The sequence below is a fragment of the Piliocolobus tephrosceles genome, chromosome 3 (genome assembly GCF_002776525.5).
Source record: "Piliocolobus tephrosceles isolate RC106 chromosome 3, ASM277652v3, whole genome shotgun sequence".
NCBI lineage: Eukaryota > Metazoa > Chordata > Mammalia > Primates > Cercopithecidae > Piliocolobus > Piliocolobus tephrosceles.
This window is the reverse complement of record NC_045436.1, coordinates 170,132,682-170,158,449: the sequence shown is the minus strand read 5'-3', so window position 1 is coordinate 170,158,449 and position 25,768 is coordinate 170,132,682. Positions and strand designations below refer to the sequence as shown.

Sequence of the window (25,768 nt, the reverse complement as noted above, 5' to 3'; positions counted from 1 at the left end):
GGGTGTGTGTGTATTCTAGAGGTGAGGGGTGTGTGCATGTGTTCTAGCAGTGAGGGGTGTGTGTGTGTATTAGTCTGTTTTCACACTGCTATGATGAAATACCACAGAGTGGGTAATTTATACAGGAAAGAGGTTTAATTGACTCACAGTTCCTTATTGCTGGGGAAGCCTCAGGAAACTTACAACCATGGCGAAAGCCAAGGCAAAGGAGAAGCCGGCGCCTTCTTCACAGGACGGGAGGACAGAGCGAGTGCAAGTAGGGGCAAATGCCAGACACTTATAAAACCATCATATCTTGTAAGACTCACTCACTATCAAGAGAACAGCATGGGGGAAACCACAATCATGATTCAATTACCTCCCATCTGGTCTCTCCCTAGACACCTAGGGATTATCGAGATTACAATTCAAAATGAGATTTGGTTGGGGACACAAAGTCTAACCATATCAATGTGTGTGTGTGTGTGTGTTCTAGAGGCGAGGGGTGTGTGTGTATTCTAGAGGTAAAGAGACTGTGTTCTAGAGGTGAGGGGTGTGTGTGTATTCTAGAGGTAGACTGTGTGTGTTCTAGAGGTGAGGAGGGTGTGTGTGTGTGTTCTAGAGGTGAGGGGTGTGTGTTCTAGAGGTGAGATATGTGTGTGTGTTCTAGAAGTAGGAGTGTATGTTCTAGAGGTGAGGGGTGTGTGTGTGTGTGTTCTAGAGGTGAGGGGTGTGTGTTTTAGAGGTGAGATGTGTATTTGTTCTAGAGGTGAGGGGGTTGTGTGTGTGTTCTAGAGGTGAGATGTCTGTGTGTTCTAGAGGTGAGGGGGTGTGTATGTGTAGTCTAGAGGTGAGTGATGTGTGTGTGTGTGTGTGTGTGTGTGTGTGGTCTAGAGGTGAGGGATGGGTGTGTGTGTGTGGTCTGGAGGTAACCGGTGTGTGTGTGTGTGTGGTCTAGAGGTGAGGGATGTGTGTATGGTCTAGAGGTGTGGGGGGTGTGTGTGTGTGAGTGTGAAGGAGGGTGGAGAGGTATCCCTCTAGAAGTGAGGGTGGGCTAGAGGTGAACTGGGTAACAGCCCATTGCCACCCAGCAGATGTTCAGTCTGAGCCCTCAGAACCCAGAATGTGGTCTCAGGTTGGAATTCCTTGAGTCCAGTCCTTCCAGAATTCAAATTTCAGAAACTCTAAATCTGGAGGATTTCTGAAGTTTGGGTCTTTCTTGCCAGCGCCACATTTCTTACTGATTTTTGTTCCTTCTGTGGGCCCCCGTTTTCTTGTGTTTGCAATGTCTTTCTTGTGCTGATCGTTTTTATTGTCGCACATTTCAGGCAAATAAAAAACAGCAGAGAATAATATAAGAACCACCTGTGTTACACACCACCCAGTATGAGAAACAGAAAGTCACAAATGCCGTGGGAAATATTTTTTGAAAACTAGGATGGACCTCAAGAGGGGCTGGCACTGGAGGGTGCACCTGCTTTGCCAGGGGTGGAAGCCTCTTGCAGCATTGGACCTCCCTCCTAACATCACACATCCTGCTGGCTGGCCTGGCCTGGCCTGGCCTCACCTGGTCCCCTAGGTCCACAGTGGACCTGAACAATGAGACTGCCCCCACTGTTAGTTCTAAATGAAGAGGCACCTGCTGTATAGTTGACTGAAATTGTCACCTCCTGCTAGGTGCCATTTCTGCTTGTCTTTGTGAGCCTAGGGCAAGGCTGTATTCCTTAGCTCTGAGAAATCTGTGCAGTGCCTTCTGAGAGGCAATTCCAGTGTCAGATTTCTGAATCTGTCACCTGAGCCGTGATAATTTGTTGTCTTTTTTGTAAGCCTACTTCTGCAGAGTCACTATATGACAAAATCTCTTGTAGCGCTCTTAGAGAAATGGAAATACTTCACATTACATCGTGATGTGCATGTGTGTGTTCTTCCCAACTTGTACTTTTGCACAGGAACAAGAACTGCACAGCCATCTGGGAAGCCTTTAAAGTGGTGCTGGACAAGGGTCCCTGCTCCGTGCTTCCCTCGGACTATGACCTTTTTATTAACTTGTCCAGGCACTCTATTCCCAGAGATAAGGTAATGTTACAACCGTCTTGGTAAAACTTTGTTCTCTGTCTCTACAGAAGTGGATGGTGCATGGGCCAGGTGTGAGATTAGCTGTCCCCTGCATCCTGCAATGTCACAGAAACATCAGGCAGCACACATAATGTGTGTGCTAAGCTCTCTGTGGGAAGCTAGCTTTGTTTCTGTATTAGTCCGTTGTCACATTGCTATAAAGAAATGCCAGAGACTGGGTAATTTATAAAGAAAAGAAGTTTAATTGGTTCACGGTTCCACAGGCTGTACAGGAAGAATGGCAGCATCTGCTTCTGGGAGGCCTCTGGGAGCTTTGACTCCAGCAGAAGGCAAAGTGGGAGCAGGTGTCTTACATGGCACAAGCATGACCAAGGGCAGAGGGAGGTGCCACAGGCTTGTAAATAACTGTATCTTCTGAGTACTCCACCAGGAGAACAGCACCAACGGGGGAAATCCGCCCCCATAATCCAATCACCTCACACCAGGCCCCACCTATAACATAGGGGATTACAATTTGACAAGAGACATAAATCCAAACCATATCAGTTTCCAACAGTGATTCTAGATCTCCAGCTGGTTGTGGGCAGAAGAAAATTTCCTAAGTTTGCAAGTCAGTGTGAGAATCAGCACAGGGACATCAGGACATGGCGTACCTGTCACACTGGGCCTCCACATCTGGTCAATTCTAAATAACCTTCATCCTAACTGGCCCAGTGGCCTGAACCTTGAGTAATTCAGAAAACTCTCAATCTCAGTATCCTTCTGGGAAACCAGTCTCTCCATTGAATGGGTCTCAAGATTATATTTATTCAGTACCAGTTGATTTAAGAAAACCACATATCTATATTCTGTCTACACTCTAAGGTCTAATAAAGTGAAAATAAATGAGAAAATTTCCATAAAATCCTTGCTTAAAAAAATGCCTCAAGTTTAAAGAATGCTAGACACCATTTTTGTTTCTGTGACATAAACATTCTTAACCTGATTTTTTCCACTGTGTGTTATTTGTAAAGGCAAGTAAATGGAACTGTGAGGTTCAAAGATAGAATAGGCTGAAAACATGATTTTGAGTATATGCTGTTTTTTGAACCTCGCTGTCTTCCTGTCACTAAAAGCGCGGAAGCCAACTTTTTTACCTTCTCTTTCAGAGATTCGGTGCTAGTTGATGAACTCAGTAAAGACTTCCTGGGCTATTTGTTTGCCCAGTCATTGGTGCTAAGGGTTAAGGCTGTGACAGTGAAAAACAGCCCCCACCATTGGGGACCTTCTAGTCTAAATATAAACTGATCGGACTACTGAGGGTCAGATGAAATAGTGACTGGGGGATTTGGGTTATTGTTATACGAAAACACTATGGTGGAAACTATGAAGTATAATATGAAAGCAATGTGTTTTTGAGGCACTTGACACTTTAGGAAGTGCTTTCTGTGACTGCATATTTTCCTGGCCACAGCTGTGGAAGAAGAGAAAGGGCTCATGCTCTGCATTTTCCAGAAGTAGAAACTGAGAAACAGGGAGATTGCATGCCTTGGTCAAGATTACATATCTAATACATGACAGAGCCAGGATTCCAGCCCAGGTCCCTTGATCATTTTTAATGTAGGGAATCTTACCACAAGCATGTATATTTAGTACTAGTGAGAAAATATTCCATTAACATTTGCATGATACCCTGGGAATAAAGGGAGGAGAGATGCTAGCAGTCTTTGAATGAATAAATAAAGACAACGAATAAGAACGTTCAGTTGTTGTGCAGCAGGTCAGAGTTGAATGAGAACTGGATTGCCTGACCTGCCTTGATGATGTTGTGCCTGAAGAGTCTGATTTTGTGTTGTATTTTGATGTTTTGTTTGTCTTTCCTTAGTCCCTGTTCTGGGAAAATAGCCACCTCCTTGTTAACAGCTTTGCAGGAAACACCCGTCGTTTCATGCCCCTGAGTGATGTTCTGTATGGCAGGGTTGCAGATTTCTTGAGCTGGTGTCGACAGAAAAATGCCTCTGGTAAGACTCCTGCACAAATCACAGGAGACTTAAGAGCTCCTGTTTACTATGCATTACCATTTGTGCTAAATGCTTTCATATGCATTTATTTCACTTGATCCTCTCCGAGTCCTCTGAAATAAGTGACAAGAATAGTTAATAATAACAATACTAGAGAATACTTATCTTTTGCGGGTGCCAGTCTAAGCACTTTGTGTGTGTGTGTGTGTGTGTGTGTGTGTGTGTACACACACACACACATACTCATTTAATGCCCACAACAGCCTCATGGGATCCTATCATAATCCCCATTTCGATAAATGAGGAAACTGAGGCACAGCAAGATTAAGAAAACTGCTCGGGGGGCATAGCTAGTAAGCAGCAGACAGTCTGACTCCACAGCCCATTTTCTCAACCTTGCACAACTCTGCCTTACTATCCTCATTTGTCCAGAGGGGGAAGCTGAGGCTTAGAGAGGTTAAATGTCTGGAAGTGGTAAGGCTGGGTCTCAGCCCTGTCCTGATGGATTCTGAAGCCTGTTTTCTTTAACACCACGGCAGGCCGCCAACAGATATTTCGAGATCCAAGTCACAAGGAAAGTTAGAGTCACAAGAGCTGGCCTGAATGCTCTGCAAACTCTCCTCATTCGTCCAACTGTGATGCTAGGAGCTGGAGACACAGCAGTCCCTATCTTTGGGGAGCTTATAGTCTCATGGGGGGCATTAGCTCGAGTGATACGGGCAATAATGCAGGAAAAATGGTGTTCTGAGGAGTAGCAGAGTGAGACACCAGCCTCCACCAGGGCATCAGGGAAGCTTCAGGAGGGAGGCTAGCAAGGAAAGGAGGTGAGGGAGTGTTCTCATCATGAAGACTGGAGATCCTTCCTGGGTATCAGAGTCACTTCAAAAGTTAACCTAATATCAGGCCAGGCCTGGTGGCTCATGCCTGTAATCCCAGCACTTTGGGAGGCCGAGGTGAGTGGATCATTTGAGGTCACAAATTCGAGATCAGCCTGGCCAACATGAAGAAACCCCATCTCTACTAAAAATACAAAAATAATTAGCCAAGTGTGGTGGTGCATGCCTGTTATCACAGCTGAGGGGGGCTGAGGGAGGAGAAACCCTCGAACCCTGGAGATGGAGGTTGCACTGAGGTGAGATCACACCACTGCACTCTAACCTGGATTGGCAGAGTGAGACTTGGCACAAAAACAAAAGAAAGAGTTAACCTAATATCAGTTCTGTTTATTTCTCCTCCATTCATTTGTCCATCAAACTAAAATTTATGGTGTCTACTATGTGCCTGACCCTCATCTTCTAGACAGTAGGAACACAGCAGAGAATGAGAGGAAATTAATACTCCATGCTTACATTATAGGAGGGCAGAAAAGACAATAAACAGGCAAGTGAAATCTACAGTCTGCCTTAAGATTATAAGGACTATGGAGAAAAATAAAACAGGTCATAAGGACAAAAAAGGTTGAGAGTGGAGGGCTGGGGAGAGGCAAGTGTTGCATTTTTACCTAGATGCCTAAGGAAAACCTCACTGAGAAGCTGATATTTGAACAAGGAGATGAGAAAGAACATTTTCTGATGGGAGAACAGCAATTGCAAAGACCCTGAGGTGGGAGCATGTGTGACATATTTAATAGCAGAGAGGACAGTGGGCAAAGAGGAAAGTGCAAGCTATGAGGCTGGAGGAATAAAGGAGGGCCCGGTGGCACAGGATGTTGTGAGGCCTCTGCTTTCCACTGTGAGTGGGATGGGCAGCATTGCAGGTTCCAGGTCGAATGGACACAGCCAATCTTTCAATGGAGAACTTCCGGGAAGCTTTTGTTTGATGATGCTGCGGAGGGTGGGGAAAAGGAGGGGAGGAATGTGATGAAAAACACATAAAGAAAGGAAGAGCATTTCAGAAAACCACCAGTTATTTCTTCCTCACTTTGCTGCCCTTTTCTATCTATGCCCACCTATCAGGGCTCTTTGTGTCAGAAAGAAGCGAAGTCCAGCAGTTCAGGTCAGCCAAATAACTGTATGTGTATGTCATGGAATCCTGTGGGGCCAGTAGCAATGGTGATGGGGTTTTTTATTTATTGACCCAGAAAGAAGCATATTTTTAAGCGAAAAATAAACTTACATAACCCTGTGACTGGTATGAGGCTATTCAAATAAAAACACATATACACAATACATCTATGAAAATATACACACAGAAAAAAGTCAAGAAAATAGCAAACCCAAACCATTGACAGCAGCTCTTTTTTATTTTATTTTTATTTTAAAATCGTTGTTAATTTTTGAGACAGGGTCTCACTCTGCCGCCCAGGCTGGAATGCAGTGGTGTGATCCTAGCTCATTGCAGCCTTGAACTCCTGTGCTCAAGGGATCCTCTTGCCTCAGCCTCTTAAGTAGCTGGACTACAGGCACACACCACCACACTAGGTTGTTTTTAAAATTATTTTTGTAGACATATGGTCTTGCCATGTTGCCCAGGCTGGTCTGGAACTCCCGACTTCAAATAATCTTCGTGCCTCAGCCTCCCAAAGCACTGGGATTACAGGCATGAGCAACTGTACCTGGCCTTGGTTCTTCTTTCAAATTTTTATTTTTATTTTATTTTTGATTGACACATAAAAATTGTACATATTTATGGCATACAATGTGATGTTTTGATACATATATACATTGTGTAATAATCAAATCAGGGTAATTCACATATCCATCATCTTAAACATTTACTATTTCTTTGTAGTGAGATAGTGAGACGTTCAAAATCCTCTCTACTGGTTATTTTGAAATATGCATACACTATTGTTAGCTATAGCCACTCTATTGTGCATTACAGCCCCAGTGCTTATTCCTCCTATGTAACTGTAACATTGTTGACCAGCCTCTTCCCATCTCCCTTATCCATTCCCCTCCCCAGCCTCTGGTAGCCACTATTCTACCCCCAACTTCTATGAGATCTGCTTTTGAAGATTCCACTTTCAAGTGAGATCATGCAATATTTGTTTTCCTGTACCTGGCTTATTTCACTTGACGTAATGTCCTCCAGGTTCATCCATGTTGTTGTAAATGGCTCAATAGTATTCCGTTATGTATATATGCCACATTTTCTTTTTTTTTAAATGGAGTCTCTGTCTGTCGCCCAGGCCAGAGTGCCGTGGCACGATCTCAGCTCACTGCAGCCTCCGCCCCCCAGGATCAAGCGATTCTCCTGCCTCAGCCTCCTGAGTAGCTGGGACTACAGGTGCATGCCACCACACCCAGCTACTTTTTGTATTTTTAGTAGAGATGGGTTTTCACCATGTTGGCCAGTCTGGTCTTGAACTCCTGATCTCAGGTAATCCACCTACCTCGGCTTCCTAAAATGCTGAGATTACAGGCATGAGCCACTGTGCTCGGTCTATTTTCTTATCTATTAATCAGTTGATGGACACAGATTGATTCCGTATCTTGGCTATTATGAATAATGCCATTAATAGCAGTTCTTGCTAGGAATATAAGGTCAACTTGTAGATTAGAAATTTTTTTTTCTTTATAGAGTATATGGTAAGCATGTTCCACATCCCATTGATCTGCTGGGGTCTTTAATCTGTCCTTAAACATTTTAAAATGTAATATATTTTGACATTTTGTATATTTTTCAATTGTATAAAATTTCTGTTTTCTGGCTAAGCATTATCACTCTTAATCCTTTTTTTCATTGCATTGACTACTAAGATAATGGCTAACAATTTAATTTTTGGAGACGGCACTTCTCCCAGTAAAGCAAAGGGTTTTTGTTGCTGTTTGTGGGTTTTTAAACATTGCTTTACTAGTGCTCCAGTAGAGAAATAACCCAGCTAATATGCTGATGCTCAGTGGTCAGCTAGGCTCACTCACTAGCCAGCTATTTAGTTCTCTGCCTTCCTCACATTTGTGGTGAGCAAAATGACCAACGTTTTTAGTATCATGGACAAGGTGGTCCCTCACCAGGCTCCTTGTGGATCAAGTGGGAAGAACTGTGGATGTTAAACTTGCACACATTGTACAGAATGGCACACATTGTACAGAATGGAGGCTAAGTACGTGTCATGGAACTGAGATATATTGTAAGTTAATTCTTCTCTGAGATAGATAATCTTTGGAATAAAATGTGTTTGTCTACTTACCCCTTAGGAGTTGATTACCAATCCTGCCCTACATCAGAAGACTGTGAAAATAATCCTGTGGATTCCTTTTGGAAAAGGGCATCCATCCAGGTAATGCTGGGATGATATCTGAGTGGTTGAGCGTGTGTGGGACCCATAGAGATGAAATACAGTAATTCAGAGTCTGGGCCCCAGGTCATCAATCAACTTCTCTGAGCCTCACTTTTCACTTTTACCACATCATGATTCATGCTCTTTGCTATATAAAGTTGTGAGAATTTAAGGAAATAAAATACTTAATGCAGTGCCTGGCACAGAGAAAACATTCCGTAAATGTTGACTATGCATGAGGCTTTTTATTAGTCATTATTATTTCCATTATGTCATGGTTATCATTAGTATTTCAAAGCAATGATTTCGATTGCTACATAAAATTGGGCAACTCCTGCTTTATGGAAGACCCTAGTACACCTGAGATCAAGTTGTGGGGATCAGAAATATCCACAAGACTAATATTAACGGGAGAGGAACTGATAGGAGATGGAGGATAACCTGGAGACACAGAAATGGTCACCTGAAGGTAGGTCTGTTTCCCAGAGAATGATGTCACCAGAATTGATGACAGCTATCAGTAGCTATAGCATGCCAGTGATTACAGAATTCTCTGTCATGAGAATTAGAATAAAGTTTACAAATAAAGAGGGTTAAGTTCTTAGTTCAGTGCCTGGCAAAGAGCTGTTGACTTAAACATTAGCTAGGTTGACCAGGTGGATGTCAGGGCACTTCCACCTACCACCGTCAACCCCATTTCAGGACTATCCATGTCTTTTTTGGTCTCCTCTTCTACCCTAGATCCTCAGGTGTCCACTAGGTAGATTGTTAGTCAGGGTGAGAAGGACCTTGGCCAAATCCTCCATGGTGGCTGCAGTTTGGAGCTAAGCAGAGGATCCCTCCCAGATAAAACATATTCTATTTATTACTGTGCTCTGCTGCCTACCCCAAGAGAACACCATTTGCTCCCACTACCTGTAGGTTTCATCTTGAGCACAGACTTCAGTCAGTTGGCAGTAGCTGCCAGAGCCCCTCATTGAGAACTGGGAGGCTACAGAGATGTCATCATCTGAAAGTGGGATCAAACAGCAACTCAGGGGAGATGTCAACATTACATGTAAAGGAACCATTTATTTTACCCAGTGGATCTGCCAGACTTTCAAGTGTGTGCTGCAAACTACCACCTTATACTTCCTCCAATTCTATAATGGAAATCTAATACTAGTGCCCACATTTTTTGAGCCCTTGGCATTTGCTGTGTAGTTGAAGCATGAGGAGAGGTAGTGTGGTATAGTGATGAGAAGTGGATTTGAACCTTAGCAGATAAGTATTCAATAAATGTTAGCAGTTATTATTTTAAATATTTTCATCTTTTTTTTTGAGACAGAGTCTTGCTCTGTCGATCTCAGCTCACTGCAACCTCCGCCTCCCGGGTTCAAGTGATTCTTCTGCCTCAGTCTCCCGAGTAGCTACAACTACAGGCATGTGCCACCATGCCCAGCTAATTTTTGTATTTTTAGTAGAGACAGGGTTTCACCATATTGGCCAGGCTGGTCTCAAACTCCTGACCTCATGATCTGCCCGCCTCAGCCTCCCAAAGTGCTGGGATTAAAAGTGTGAGCCACTGTGCCTGGCCAAATATTTTCATCTTTATGACAATTATATGAGGCAGAGACTTTTATCAGGTAATAACGTAATAAAATACCTTATTTTACAGATAATAAAGTAGGGTACAGAGAGGTCAAGAAGCTTGACTAGGGTTATGGAACTGACAAGTAGGGGAGCTAGGATTTGAAACCAGGCAGGCTGACTCGAGATCAGACTTTCAACCACAGCGTTATACAGCCTCATTGCATCCGTGTACTTTTTATTTTTATTTTTATCTTTTTTTTTTTTTTTTTTTCTGTGTCACCCAGGCTGGAGTGCAGTGGCACATTCTCAGCTCACTGCAACCTCCACCTCCTAGGTTCAAGCAATTCTCCCACCTCAGGCTCCCGAGTAGCTGGGACTGCAGGTGCATGTCACCACGCCCAGCTAACTTTTGCATTTGTAGTTGAGATGGGTTTTTGCCATGTTAGCCAGGCTGGTCTCAAACTCCTGACCTCAGGTGATCTGCCCACCTCAGTCTCCCAAAATGCTGAGATTACAGGCATGAGCCACCATGCCTGGTTCTGCACACATTTTTTTAAAAAATAATTTTTTTCTTTTTGTCAGTGTAATAGCAGCTCATGATAGTGATTGACACATATAGAAAATATAAATTAATCACCCACATTCCTACCACCTAAAGGCAACCCGTTTAGCATAGTGGTGATCAGGTATTGGCATTTAAGAATTTAACTATGACTGTTAGCACTATTTGGAAGCAATCTGAGACATGGATGACATAGAGTATATTGTTTGGTATTGAGTATCATTTTGCTAGGGAGTGAACCCAGCCACCTATACGTCAGTGCCACATATTTCACCTCTACACCTCCTTCATTCTACTATAAACATTTTATGAGGGAAATTACATGCTCCAGTAGTATTTTGAAGTGGAGATTTTGGAATTTCTGTGGACCTGTCTCTCCGTTGGGAATCCTAGACTTCGGCCCATGTATTTTTAACACAGTAAAGCTCATGCTCCTCCAACAACTGTTGCATTTTGCTTTGAAAGTAAGCACTTCCTGTGCTGTTGCAAATACTGTAGACTTTTACTAATGGCTGGTTAATATTTCAGACACTTAAGTATCACAGTTTACTTACCATTCCCTTGTTAAGTGTTTGGTATTGGTTATAATATTTCAGTATTACAAAGAATGCTGCACCACACATCTTTGTGCACAATGCTCCTGGTAGTCCTTAGTGCTGTTTGCCAGATAATTCTGGCTCGTCTTCTGAGCCCACCGTTTGCACTTCCCTGCCTCATGAAATTATTTACTTGTGACTTACACTGGCCAATCAGTTGCGAGCGGGAGTGATGTGAGTGACTTTTGGGTGGAAGCCTTTAAGAAGTGGTCCATGATTTGTCACTGTCTCCTCCCTTTCCTGGCAATCAGAGATTTTGCAGATGTGTCCCAGAACGAGGACACATGCAACAAAACCCCAGTGGGCCTGTGATAAACATGTAGTGTGAGCATGATATAAATCATTGTTGTTTTAAAGTCACTGCAGTTTCGAGGTTCTTTGCTAAGGGAGCATAACCTAGTTTATTACAGCTGATAAGATAACTGCATATTTTCTGTTATCTTCTTGGGGTAGATTCCCAGACATGGATTACTGAGTCTATGAGTTTTTTGACATTTCAAGGCAATTTGCTTTCCAAAATAAACCAGTTTGCATTTCTACTAAGCCATATGAAATGCCACATTTATCATATCCTTGCCATTATTTAGAACTGACAATTTGTAAAAATGCTCATTTCATAGCAGAAAAATGTCATGTCTTTATTTGCTAAAAATACTTGGTTCTTCTCATAGTATTCAAAGGATAGTTCTGGGGTGATCTACGTCATGCTGAACGGTTCAGAGCCAACAGGAGCCTATCCCATCAAAGGGTAAGGACACCAGCACATTCAAACACAACAGAGAATGCCAAAATATTTATTTCATTGTTTTAAACAGAGGCTAAAGAAAATTATCCTAGTTCCCATCTCATGCTTGCTTCTGTAAATTCAGGTAAAGCAAAACAGATGAATGACCTGGTGATCAGAGCCATGTCTGTAGAGTTAAATCATTAACAGCTGATGAATACTGGAATAAAAAGTAAACTAAAAATAAAAGCTAAAGAAGAAAAACTTCTAAAAGCCCTTTATTTTTTTAAGAAAAGTAATGTGTAAATTAACTAAAAACTGAAATGGAAAAAATATCATATTGCTTTAGGGCTTTAAGAAATGTTTCTCAGTTTTTTTGCAGATTATGAAATTCCAAACCTCCAGAAGGAAAAGATTACACGAATTGAGATCTGGGTTATGCATGAAATTGGGGGACCCAATGTGTAAGTTATGGTGATATTGATGATGATAATTGCACAAGTTTGTTTTTCTTGTATATGACAAGATCAAGTTCGTTTAACATTTTCAGTTTGGGGGAAATGACAGCCTTCTTTGTTTCTAATGGGGTTGGTAGAGAAAGACAGAAGCTTGACTTCCTGGGAATGCCAGTAGCCAGTCCCGAGCCCAGAGAGAAAACCTCCTTTATCTGGGATATTCTTCTCAGCCAGCGAAGACAGTGTTCCTTTCTGAGTGACTTGAGTAGCTTTGGATGGGTGAGTTCCTTATGCATTTGTGAGGGTCTAAGCCATTTTCTCCTTCTGGTCATTTGAAGTTCAAAAGCCCTCACCACTGGTTCTCAGAATTAACCTAAGGACTCTATAATTAAGATGTCATTCTCAGAGAACAACCAGCTCTTCAACTGGGTCTTGAATAACTGGTTAAGAAAACCACATGAGTTTATATGTAAATGCAAACTTAAACTCATCCTTCTCAGCAGTGAAGGGCACTGCTGGCACAAACTCAAGATAGAAAAGTTAAATTGATTTGGTTTAAAGACAAGCCAATGAGGCCATAGCCTCAATAAAACTGGACAGTCATGATGGAGCTTCAGAAGCAAGCTGGGGCCTTGTCCTTCAGAACAGTCCATCTGTGCTACATGAAGGAAGGTATTACTAACCCCAAGGAGTGGAGGTCCCATTGAAAGTGTTTAGGAGAACCTCAGTGAATTCCCTGTGTCTGTGTCAGCCCCCAGGACTCTCTAAGACTCACCATATAAGGGGTAATTTTTCCCCTGTCCCTTGGGCAATAGATTGTGATAAATTTGCAAACTACTTAATTATACCAAGATCTGCATTCCCCTTCTCAGAAGACAAATTATACTTATTTTTGCATGAAAAATGCATATCGTTGGTCTTATTTTTGTGAGAAGTTGCTCTGTCTAGAAGTTATACTTGCTTGTTGTTTTAATGTATCTGTCAGAAAAAGCACAAAACCTACCTCTAATGAGATAAGGGGATTGCAATTCAGTGTCATCTCAGCCCATCATTTCTGCTGTACCAGAGGTTACAAAAGGAGTCAGAGCACCTGGTAATACATTTGAGCCACAGAGTTGAGGTGCAGGTCATGATCTAAGGAAGTAGGACTCTTGGCTCAGATTTTGGGGAAAACATATTAGCACCATAGTTAATAAAATTATAATGTATTAGGGATTATTATTATTAAATAAGTAGATTTTAGCTGCTCTTGTCACACAAAAAAGTAACTATGTGAGATGATAGATGGTTAATCTGCTTTACTACAATAACCAATTTACTATCTATATGTATCTAATGACATCATGCTGTACACCTCAAATATACAAAATAAAACTTATTTAAAAAATAAAACTCATAAGCAAAGAGCTAAAAACAGCATGGCTAACACCTGATTGTGTTTAGCATAGTGTGGGCTGCCTTTATGCAAATAAACAGTTTATAGTTATTTATTTATTTATTTTTTGAGACAGAGTTTCGCTCTTGTTGCCCAGGCTGGAGTGCAGTGGCGAGATCTCAGCTCACTGCAACCTCTGCCTCCCGAGTTCAAGTGATTCTCCTGACTCAACCTCCTGAGTGCTGGGATTACAGGTGTCCACTAGCACGTCCAGCTGATTTTTTGTACTTTTAGTAGAGGCAAGGTTTCACCATGTTGGCCAGGCTGGTCTCGAACTCCTGACCTCAGGTGATCCACCTACCTCAGACTCCCAAAGTACTAGGATTATAGGGGTGAACCACCATGCCCGGCCTTTATAGTTATTTTAATAACACATTCACTTATCTCTGTGTCCAGGTGTCCTGCAGCCTAAATGTCGTTGCTTACTAAAAAAAAAATTCTAAGTAGTGAGCCTGGCCCAGAGTAAGGCATTGTCCCAGGTATTGGCAAAGTTCTAAAAAATGATGTTATTCAACACAGTGCTTTCTTCATTCCTGTAATGCCTGAAATTCCACTTCTGTAAAAATGTCCAATTGCTCATTTCCTCCCTGTACACTCCCACTCTATTAATTTTATGGTGATGAGGCTGTTTACCATCCCATTTCATGTAAAGTCAGGGTCCTGTTTGTAATATATCGTGCCTAATAACCATAGTTGGTAGTGTTGTGTATCTACCTCTATTTGCATTTGTAAATTCTCCCTGCTTGATTGTGACCATTACTGAAAGCGGGTAAGAATCACTGTTGGAAACACATGAAAAAATACTCATCATCACTCGCCATCAGAGAAATGCAAATCAAAACCACAATGAGATACCATCTCACACCAGTTAGAATGGCAATCATTAAAAAAATCAGGAAACAACAGGTGCTGGAGAGGATGTGGAGAAATAGGAACACTTTTACACTGTTGGTGGGATTGTAAACTAGTTCAACCATTGTGGAAAACAATGTGGCGATTCCTCGAGGATCTAGAACTAGAAATACCATTTGACTCAGTCATCCCATTATTGGGTATATACCCAAAGGATTATAAATCATACTGCTATAAAGACACATGCACATGTATGTTTATTGCAGCACTATTCACAATAGCAAAGACTTGGAATCAATCCAGATGTCCATCTGTGACAGACTGGATTAAGAAAATGTGGCACATATACACCATGGAATACTATGCAGCCAAAAAAAAAAAAAAAGAATGAGTTCATGTCCTTTGTAGGGACATGGATGCAGCTGGAAACCATCATTCTCAGCAAACTATTGCAAGAGCAGAAAACCAAACACCGCATGTTCTCACTCATAGGTAGGAATTGAACAATGAGATCACTTGGACACAGGAAGGGGAGCATCACACACCGGGGCCTATTGTGGGGAGAGGGAAGGGGTAAGGGATAGCATTAGGAGATATACCTAATGTAAATGACGAGATAATGGGTGCAGCACAGCAACATGGCACATGTATACATATGTAACAAACCTGCACGTTGTGCACATGTACTCTAGAACTTAAAGTATAATAATAATAATAATAATAAAAACACACACACACACACAAAATCACTGTTGGTACAAGTGTGGGAAATTGCCATTCTCATACTTTATCAGGGTGCAATTTGGCCGTTCATATAAAAGCCTTAAACTGGATTCAAATCTTTGATGCCAAAAAACCTACTTTCAGGAATTTATGCCAACGGAACAAATAATTAATAATGTGTATGAAAATGAAGTTCCAGTCAGTGACTTGTCTGGGCTGGTGGCATGGGAGGTAAGAATTTACCAAGACAGTTGTAGGTAAAGAAAGACAGATTTATTAGAGAAAGTATGAAAATATGTTGCAGGGGTGCAACTGGCAGGTCAGCAAGAGATGAGCTGACTGCAGGGAGACAAAGGCTTACTGGGAATTTTATAGAATGGTGCTTGTGCTGTGTGCTGAAGAGCACTTGTGCAGTTCTGATAACACCAAGGTTGCAGTGAGCTAACCTGCCTTTTTCTCTCAGCTGAGTGTCTGATGATAGGTGGCCTCGGGCAGGTTGTGAGTTATTTGTGCAGGAAGCCTATGTGCCCTGGACCATGAAGAAGGTAGACTTACAGCTTATCTGCTTTGTCTCTTTGCTTTCCCCTGCTCCTGCCAGCCTGACTCCGTTTTCCTAATTAGAACTCCACACCAACAAAGTTTGTTCTAGTGTAAATGGCATTGAAATAAAAGAATCGACCTAGGTCTTCAACAAGAGAGGATGGGTTCTATGAGTGTTGGTCTGTTTATGTAAGGGAGACCATGCCGGAGCTAAAAATAATGGCAGAGAAGTGTGTGTGTTTGTGTGTGTGTGTGCAAACAGGACCTAAAACAGACTATAAAACACACTGGATAGCAGAGACCCATTGCTGTATTTTAAAAATCTTGCAGAAATAAATATATTTTAAAAGTCTAGACCTATATATACCAAAATGTTAACAGCAGCTATCTCTAGGGGTGTGAGATTTGGGGTAATTTTTAAAAATTTTTGTTTATTTGCATTTTCTAATATTTTCAAATTTGTATGTTTTGGTGGTTACTTAAAACTTCAAATGAACATACTGTAGTGTAGGGTGAACAAATTGGCAGGTAGCAATGTGCCGAGCCCCTGGAGCACATTGCAGATATGTGTCACTGCCTGGGGACAGACTACACAGGTGGCTGACACCACATGCATGCACTGGCCCTGGCTTTCCCAGTGCTGGCTGCCCAGCTTCAGGTCCAGTGCTGGGGTCTTCAGAGCATCATCTCCTGGGTCCTGCAGGTTTACCAGAAGCAGCCCTTTTTAAACCAGAGACATTCCTCTTTTCTTTCTGAGAGTAGAATATCCAGGAGCACATGGCCAAAAGAAATTATGATTAACCCAGAAACAACTTCCTCTTCCACCTCTTATTTGCTTACTTTTTAATTATATATTTTTATGTTTTAGGGAATCCTGCGGGGAAGGCACCATGAAAGTCCTGGAAAAGAGGCTGAAGGACATGGGGTTCCAGTACAGCTGTATTAATGATTACGGGTAGGTGAACTATATATCAATGTGTACTTGTAGAGGTGGTGTGTGATTTTGGAGGAGGTGGGCTGCTGAAAGGGTATTGCTGGTTCTCAGCTCTGAAGGCCATGGCGTGGTGTCTTCTGGGTGGCCTCTTGGTGTGGAGGCAAGGAGCACCTTCTGGCCTGGGTTTGGCCAGGGCCCCACCTACTGCTGTCCAGAGTCCAGCTTCATGGCATTTAAAGGACACACAGAGCAGCACTTTCTCATTTGCTCATGCCCAGTTCTCTCCTCACTGTGCTTACTTGCGGTGAGACACGGGAGGACAGGGACTGATGAGGTTCCTATGTCTTTGGATCTCTGTGGGATCCTTGTGCGTGACAGGTGCTAAGGTGGGAGTTTGTTTGAGATATTTACAGACACATCTTGACCACAGACCAATAGGAAAATAATAGTAACTACCACTTGGTGAGTACCTATGGGCCAGACACTTTATATACTTATAATCAGGTATCATTTATGGGCCTTCTTGCTTGTAATTAAAAAAAAAAAAAACTTGGCTCAAGCCCTAAGGTAGTTGCAAGCCATCTCTGGACTCAAATCCCTGCCTCTCGCTCTCTCTGCCTCAGCCCCCAAGACTGTGGACCTGCTGATTCTGCAAGGGGCTGGAATCCAACACTGCAAAAGCTGAGTGGCTTTCTTGAACATTTCTGAGTGTCGCAGGGTGGAAATGACGTCAGTGGTCTTCTCTTGTTGCCCAACACCCTTGATTATCCTGCTTCTCTGCCACTCTCTGCCTTCCCAGCAGCCCCATGGACTGGATCATTCTCCCAGCTGAGCAAAGCACCCTAAACGTGTGAACCACTCCCTCCCACTCCATGCCTCCTCAAGACAAGGAGCCCCTCAAGGCTGTTCTGTTATCTGTACCTTTTACTCATATATTATTGCCAGTGCCCTCAAAAGTTAGATGTTGTTTATCACCCCCTCTTAAAAACAAAACAAGGGAAATGTCCTTTTCTGGAAATATAATCTCTGTACAGAAAAATATACAAAACATGAGTACACAGGTGGATGAAGTTCCCCCCATTTAGCGCATACCTGCAACCAGCCCTCAGACGAATAAAGAGAACATAACCCGCATCCCCAGAGGCTCCCATTGGCCTCTTTTGGTCACCAACCCCATAGTAACCACTCTCCAGATTTGTAATGTCATTTATTAGTTTTTTCTGTTTTTAAGCTTTAAACTCAGTGACAGAGCTGAGTTTTGAACCCAGCTTTGCATGGCCTTAAAGCATGCTCTTTCCCTCCTGCTACCAAGCTCTTCCTTCTTTAATCAAAGCTCCAGTAGTAAATTTTTAAAAATATTCAATTCTTGGCTGAGTGTGGTGATGCCTTGTTACCTGTAATCCCAGCACTTTGGAAGGCCAAGGTGGGTGGATAACGAGGTCAGGAATTTGAGGCCGGCCTGGCCAACATGGTGAAACCCCGTCTCTACTAAAAATACAAAAATTAGCTGGGCGTGGTGGCAGGTGCCTGTAATCCCAGCTACTCGGGAGGCTGAGGCAGGAGAATCACTTGAACCCAGGAGGTGGAGGTTGCAGTGAGCCGAGATCATACCATTGCACTCCAGCCTGGGTGACAAGAACAAGACTCCGTCTCAAAAAAACAAAAGAATTCAATTCTTACTCCAAAACAGCTCAATAGCCAAGCACAGTGGCATGCACCCGTAGTTCTAGCTACTTGGGAGTCTGAGGTGGGAGGATTGCTTGAGCCCAGGAGTTCAAGGGAACAGTGAGCTATGATGGGGCCACTCACTACACTCTAGCCTAGGTGACAGAGCAAGACCTGGTCTCAAAATAAAACAAAGCAAACCCCCTGCCGTCAACCCCTCAATACCAACCCAAACAAACAAACAAAAAAAAAAACAAGCTCAATGATGGAGAAAATTGTAGCTAAAATTTTTGCATTCACAACCACTTTGCTTTGTTTTTATGTCATTGGGCTGAGCTGTAATAGCTGGGCCAGAGCCCAAGTCTCCTTCCCCCTTACAGTTACCCTGGGTCTGGATTTATGTCCTTCCTCTCCATTGGTGTCCCCACCTCAGTCGGCCTCAGGGCTCTTCTCTTCCAAGCCTGACTCAGTAAAGAAACGAGGAAGCTCCCATTTCTTTACTGCCCATAAGTTGTTTCTGTGTTAGTGTCAGGAGCAGAGAGGATATAATAAAAGGTATAACATGGGAAAGTGACAAGGGTTAACATAACAAATTCAACTCCAACCCAGATGTGAGAATCTCCTGCCCCTCACAATTCAGGTGGCACTGCCTTCTGCCCCACATCAGTTGAAGGTTCTCCCTGAGGTGCTTGCCCATTTTGGAGGGGCTTATCTTTTCACAGCCTCCCTTACCTCCTGGTTGGTTTCTGCCAGCACTGTGTTGAATCAGATTCAGTGAAACTCCATGCCTGTTTTTGGACATACACAATGACAGATAATTACTCTTATTAAAAATATGTGCATCAGGTAGACATTAGTGAGAGGTAGCTGAGTCAAGGACAGAAGACATGGCATGCCATAGAGAGAACAGTATCACGTTCCTGTTCTTCCATAGTCCCCTGCAGTGGTCCTGCCACAGAGATCCTGTCTAGGCTTGTCTCCTACCTAGCTCCCCATGTGCCACCAAGACCTGGCTCCTGTCTTCATTGCTGCTTCCCTTCCCCACCCTTGGTGCCTTTGAACTTCACATCTTCTCCCTCTACTGTGCACAGAAAGTTAGTGTTCCTCTCTGATGCCTGAGTGCTGACCATCACCCATGTGGTTCAAGTCCACCCTTCTGCCCAAAGTACTTATCAGGTCGTACTGTAATGTTATATGTGCATATAGAAGTGGTTAGAAGCTCGGGCCCTGGAGTCAGCCTGCATAATTCAAGTTCAGCCCTTCAACTTGCTGCTATGAGAACTTGGGCAGGTTACTGTGGTCAGCTTTCTTAATTGTAAATTGGAGAAGATAAAGCACCTATTCCATTTGGTTGTTATGAGGATTAAATGACATGATCCTCACAAAAGATATAATCAAATGCCTTGGTACATAGTAAGTGCTTGATAAATGCTGGCTAATATTTTTATTTGTTTTATTTTTTCTAGACACAGGGCCTCACTCTGTTTTCCAGGCCTGGAGTGCAGTGGTGCGATCATAGTTCACTGCAGCCTTGAACTCCTGGGCCTCCCGCCTCAGCCTCCTGAGTAGCCGAGACTATAGGCATGAGCCTCTGCACCCAGATAATTTTTATTTTTTATTTATTTTTTTTTTTGTAGAGCCAGCGTCTCGCTATGTTGCCCAGGCTGGTCTCAAACTCCTGGTCTCAAGCAGTCCTCCTGCCTCAACCTCCCAAAACGCTGGGATTACAGGCATAAGCCACCGTGCTGGGCCACTAGTATTTTTAGAGGAAATAGTTTGTGTATTCTTTGAGGTCAGAGAATACTGTATCTCCAGGACTTTTCAGGCAAGCCATAAATGTTTGATGGATGAAAGTTATTTAAATAATCCCTTAAATATTATTTATTTTCTTTCTGTAGACCAGTGAAGCTCTTACAGTGTGTGGACCACAGCACTCATCCTGACTGTGCCTTAAATTCGTAAGTAAATGTCTTAACTCAGGTCATTCTTTCCCAAGATAACCATCTCCTTTCAGAAGTTTTCAGTTCACAAACATGAACATGTTATCAAACGCAGATGTAAGTGTGCTCATTTGGTTCTGGTTTGGCATTATTTTTATTTATATGTATCTGTCTTAGTTTTTGTACAAAAAGCAATCACGCTACACATAACGTCCTGCTGTGAGCTTTCTTCACTTGCCAGTGTAATGCGGCCATCCTTTGAAGTTTGTTCATACTTTCTGTCCCAGTCTGCTAGTGGCTGTAGAGCAATCTGTAGGATGGTTACACCACCTTTTATGTAATCCCTTCTGAGTCATGAGCTGGCTTGTTTGTATGTTGTTATAGTAGTTTTTTAGCTATTATAAACAATACTGAAATATAATCCTTGATTATATACTTTAAGCTGTTGTGCAAGTATTTGTGTAGGATGGATTCCCAGAAATGGAGTTGCTGGGTCAAAGAATGTGTATATTTTAAATTTTGGTGTGTTCTGCAAAATTTTGATATGTTTCAGAAAGGCTGTACCAGGATACACTTCCACCACCAGTCTATGCTGGGAGTGCCCCTTCTCCACTCCTCCACACTGTGCATTTTCTACATCCATATCTGTACCTGTCCCTGTACCTATAGCCATATCACTTTAGCCAATCTTAGGGGTAAAACATAGTGCATTATTGGCATTTCAGTTTGTGTTGGCCGGGAGATTTCTGATCCGTCCACTTGAATTCTCTTATGAAATCTATTTACTAACATCATGCTTATCCTGCCAATCCACCTCAAGTGTGCTTTCCTCTATGAGACTTTCCTCATTCTCCATGTTGATGGAGGAACTCTATTCTCTTTGCTCCCAAGGACTTTGTGCACAATATGATGACAGCACTTTACTCTTCCTAGCCCTGCTGTCATTCATTCTGTACCATCTGCCTGCCTCACTCTGCCTTCCTCTTTGTGTTTCTCTTAGTATTTTTCATTAGAGTTGCACATAGTGGATGCACCGTCAATGCCTGCAGGATCCATTCGTCCAACTACAAGGGAGGAGAACTAATCAGAGTGCACAGAAACTATATGCTAGGCATTTGCTGTGTGCACTACATAAAATAGTATGTTTATCTGAATAACTAGTACATTTAAGAGAGTCAGGCTGGGCATGGTGGCTCATGCCTGTAATCCCAGCACTTTGGGAGGCTGAGGCGGGTGGATCACCTGAGGTCGGGAGTTCGAGACCAGCCTGACCAACACAGTGAAACCCCATCTCTACTAAATACAAAACATTAGCCAGGAGTGGTGGTGCATGCCTGTAATCCCAGCTACTTGGGAGGCTGAGGCAGGAGAATCACTTGAACCCAGTAGGCGGAGGTTGCAGTGAGCCGAGATTGCGCCAGTGCACTCCAGCCTGGGCAACAAGTGTGAAACTCCATCTCAAAAAATAAAATAAAATGAAATAAAATAAAATAAAATAAATAAGATAGAGAAAGAGAGAGAGATAAAGCACATGCCCTGGTGAGCTGGTTTGTCATCCCCATATAGTTCTTCTTCTCTTCTTCATTTAGTAATAGAACCCTTGAATTTTAGATGGGTTCATGGCTATCAAGAATGACTATCCTAGCCTCCCTACCCACTGTGGCCGAGTGACATGTGCAATTTCTGGGTTTAGCACTTGAAAGGAAGGGGCATACATTCCCTTTCTCCTTTTATGCTGGCTGGTATATGGGCTCACAAGACGTGGAGGTGAGCTGTCTTCAACTGGGCATGGCAGAGCAACACAGCAAAAGGAAGCCGGTTGCCTCTGTACCGTGGCGTCACTCTACCCGCCCTGGAGAGTTACTGAGAGAGAAATAAACATCTATCTTCTCTAAGCCACTGTCATTTAGACAGAAGCCAGACTTTCATTTGATCCGGTGTGGGTAGGTTCATATTCTCCCTTCAGAAGCAAAGAAACTCTGGCTCGGAGAAGTTGATGAAGGACTCACCTAAGACCACCCAGCTAGTGCAGGCAGAACCAGGATCTGAAGGAGTCTGAGAACTGTCAAAATTCACTCTGGCAGATTGCTTGCTCTTTGGGCCGGCAATTAGGACAACAGACCCATCATCTCCAGCATGTATTCTAGGAGCCAACATCCCAGGGTTCAGTGATGGATTTAAGTCCTCTCCTCATGCTCTAATGCTATTCATTCCCTGTGAATCTGGCATACATCATTTCTGAGTCCTCTCACAGTAGATAAAGAATAGCCTGTGAACCTGGGTCTCTCCCAGGAGATAAAGAATAGCCTGTGAACCTGGGTCTTTCCTTTCCTCACCTGAAAATGAAGTCCACCCTCACATCGCTGCTGCTCAAAAACCTTCAAAGTTCCCTACTGCCAAGTTCAGACTTCTGGTCCCATCTTACAGGTTCATCATGCTCTTTCCAGACACGTCACCCACTGCTTCTCACCTGGAACTTTTATTTTAAGGCTGGTTTTGATCCACTTCCCGTAAGATATTACATGCTTTCTTGCTCATCAGCCTGTGGAAACACCGTTTTGGCAGCAGTAAGCACTCTGTTCTTACTGAGTTAGTCAGATGATCTGAAATTGTCAGTTTTCTTATCTACAAAGCCTCCATGAGGTTACTGTGATCCCTGATCTCAATATTTAAAATTATAGCCTCCATCTCACAACTGTGGCTCTTCAAAACTCCCATGTGACTGTGTTTTTTTCCTTTTTATAGTGTTTATCTTCTGACTGACCTACTTGTGAAGCTCATTCTTTTTTTTTTGCTATTTTGTTATTTTTTATTTTTTTTTGAGACAAGGTCTCTCTCTGTCACCCAGGCTGTAGTGCAGTGGCAGACCTCCTGGGCTCACGTGATCCTCCCACCTCAGCCTCCCAAATAGCTGGGGAAACAGGCACTCACCACTATGCCCAGCTAACTTTTAAGTTTGTGTTTTGTTTTGTTTTTTTTTTTGTAGAGATGAGGTCTCACTATATTACCCATGCTGGGAAGTTCATTCTTTAGCGCCTCCCACCTGTTAGAACATGGCTCCAGGAAGTCAGGGACTTTGACCTGTTTTGTTCACTGATGATGGTATTCTAAGGACCTAAAACAGAGCTTGCAACCTGGTAGACACTTAGGAATGAATGAATGCACGAATAGATGAATGAATGAGTGAATGATTGGATTCTACCCTGGAAAGGCATAGATTTAAGAAGAACGATGTTCAAAGGTGCTGGGCAACCAAAAGGAATGACAAATGCTCTACAACAGCTTCAGAGAAGTGCCCCGAGGCTGCATATGCAGAAGTTCTACATTTTGATTGCAAGAAACACAATCCTTCTGGGGGTCACTTATGTGAAAAAGGGAGGAATAAAGTTGTTGAAAAGATTTAGTGGTATAGACTTTCTAAGGAACCTGCAACCTTGTAAGGCTTGGATAGGGAAGTGTCCGTGGTGTTAGAATTACTTAGGATTGTATGGGTTTACTCTTTGTCTCATTAATAAGACTATCAACCTATACAGAAACAGACCATGTAAAATTCCTTGTTGTAAAACCCATTGCACCCTACACCACCATTCCTGAAATGGGCAAATGGTGCCATCCTAGCACCAGTGCCTTGGGTTAGCTCCCCTGCTGCAGGAAGTATAAGGAGAACGAGTGCAGCTCTTCTCACTTTTCCTTGGTATTTCTTTTTTCTTTTTTTTTTTCTGAGACGGAGTCTCGCTCTGTCGCCCAGGCTGGAGTGCAGTGGCTTGATCTCGGTTCACTGCAACCTCCACCTCCTGGGTTCAAGCAATTCCCCTGCCTCAGCCTCCCGAGTTTTCCTTAGTATTTCTGAGCACTTTGCAGTGTCAGGCTTCCAGCTGGCACTCTAGAGTGATCATCTCATTTTACTCCAACCACGTTCCTGGAAGGAGGACAGTTTGATTGTCAGCAATGATGCTGGTTCAGAGAGATTTAGCTGTCACTCAGTGTAACTCAGAGGCAGAAGCAAAACCGACGTTTGTCTGTGTGTAAAGTTCTCATTCTTCCTACCACACCACACTGCCTTAAAATGTCTCTGAGGCTCACACCACAGCAGGTAAGTAAGGGGTTTGCAGTTCCTGACCTGTTCTTTCCTGTGTGTGGGCATTCTTTCAGTGACTGTTGGTAGACATTTTTTGACAATTCTGCCCAATTCCTTTGAATGTGAAGGATAAAACTCTCTTACACTCTGCCAAGTTTTTCTCCAACTTTCATCACCCTGGCAGGAATTTTACTAATCTCTTTTTTAAACATTCTAGTAGTGAATATTCATAGATAATTTACAAAAGAGAAACCACAAATAGCAAATGTACAAAATTATTTAATTGCTCTAATAATAATGGAATACAAATTCAGCAAGGTGTCATTTTCACCTAAACTTTTTTGACATACATTAAAACATAGCAGAAAAGTGTTTTAGAGATGTTATTGAAGCTTGATGTCACTGTAAATTGATAAAGTGCTTTGGGAAAACAATTTGACAATATGCGTCAAGAATTAGAAAAGTATCAGTCTTCGACCTAGGTCAGACTTTAGGGTACCTTTGGTGCCCTATTCTAAAGAAGTGATTCGAAATGCACATACAGCTTATAAGCTCAAATATGTTCGCCAGAGCATTCTTTATAATACTGAAATATTGGGAACTAGACCCAAATATCCACTGATAAGTAAATGGTTACATCAAAGGGTACACTTACTGGAGGGAGTAGAATGTAGCTCTTAAAGACAATGGTAGGATAATCATACGGCAAGCAGAAGACCACATGAATAATCTAAGAGGAAACCTTAGATTATAAAGTCAATAAGCGCCAACCTTAGCGCTTATAGATTATAATATTGGCCAAAAATTCAGTAGACTTTTAATCTGCAGGATTGGTGATGATATGAGAAAACAGACATATAGTATTGGAATGAGGACTCAGTGTGGCACCGAGGGCCAAGAGCAAACATCAGATCTCTTAACTTGGCCGGAAGTCTCTGTCCTAAATGCCCCAGGCTGCAGAGACAGGACTACTCATCTCTACTTGTTTAGGAATAGTGGGGTAAAGGGCTTTTAATCTGCAAAGGTTTCAAATGAAATAAACAACTGTTGATGTAAATCCACCCATTTTATTAATAGTTTTGTGGTAAATTTAGGGACAATCTGTATGTTTTGGTATTTAATTATTGGCAATATTTTAGAAAATGTAGCATATAAGAACAGCTGTTGGATTAAACCTGTGATGCCAGTATATGGGTTACTATTAAGTAACTAATTCTTTTTTTTTTTTTTTGAGACGGAATCTTGCTCTGTCGCCTGGGCTGGAGTGCAGTGGCCGGATCTCAGCTCACTGCAAGCTCCTCCTCCCAGGTTTACGCCATTCTCCTGCCTCAGCCTCCCGAGTAGCTGGGACTACAGGCGCCCACCACCTCGCCTGGCTAGTTTTTTGTATTTTTTAGGAGAGACGGGGTTTCACC

At 42.7% G+C, this 25,768-nt stretch overlaps 1 protein-coding gene across 5 annotated transcripts in view; it reads left to right on the top strand.

The window, feature by feature from the left end:
* Positions 1–25,768, top strand: part of BST1 (bone marrow stromal cell antigen 1) — a 62,608-nt gene that overhangs the window by 32,702 nt on the left and 4,138 nt on the right. For all 5 annotated transcript variants that reach the window (XM_023206943.2, XM_023206941.1, XM_023206940.1 and 2 more), the window contains 7 exons: positions 1,929–2,055; positions 3,920–4,055; positions 8,195–8,277; positions 11,679–11,755; positions 12,103–12,195; positions 16,605–16,691; positions 20,234–20,293. In XM_023206943.2, the coding sequence (XP_023062711.1) occupies positions 1,929–2,055; positions 3,920–4,055; positions 8,195–8,277; positions 11,679–11,755; positions 12,103–12,195; positions 16,605–16,691; positions 20,234–20,293 (663 nt within the window). The remainder of the gene's footprint in view (positions 1–1,928; positions 2,056–3,919; positions 4,056–8,194; positions 8,278–11,678; positions 11,756–12,102; positions 12,196–16,604; positions 16,692–20,233; positions 20,294–25,768) is intronic.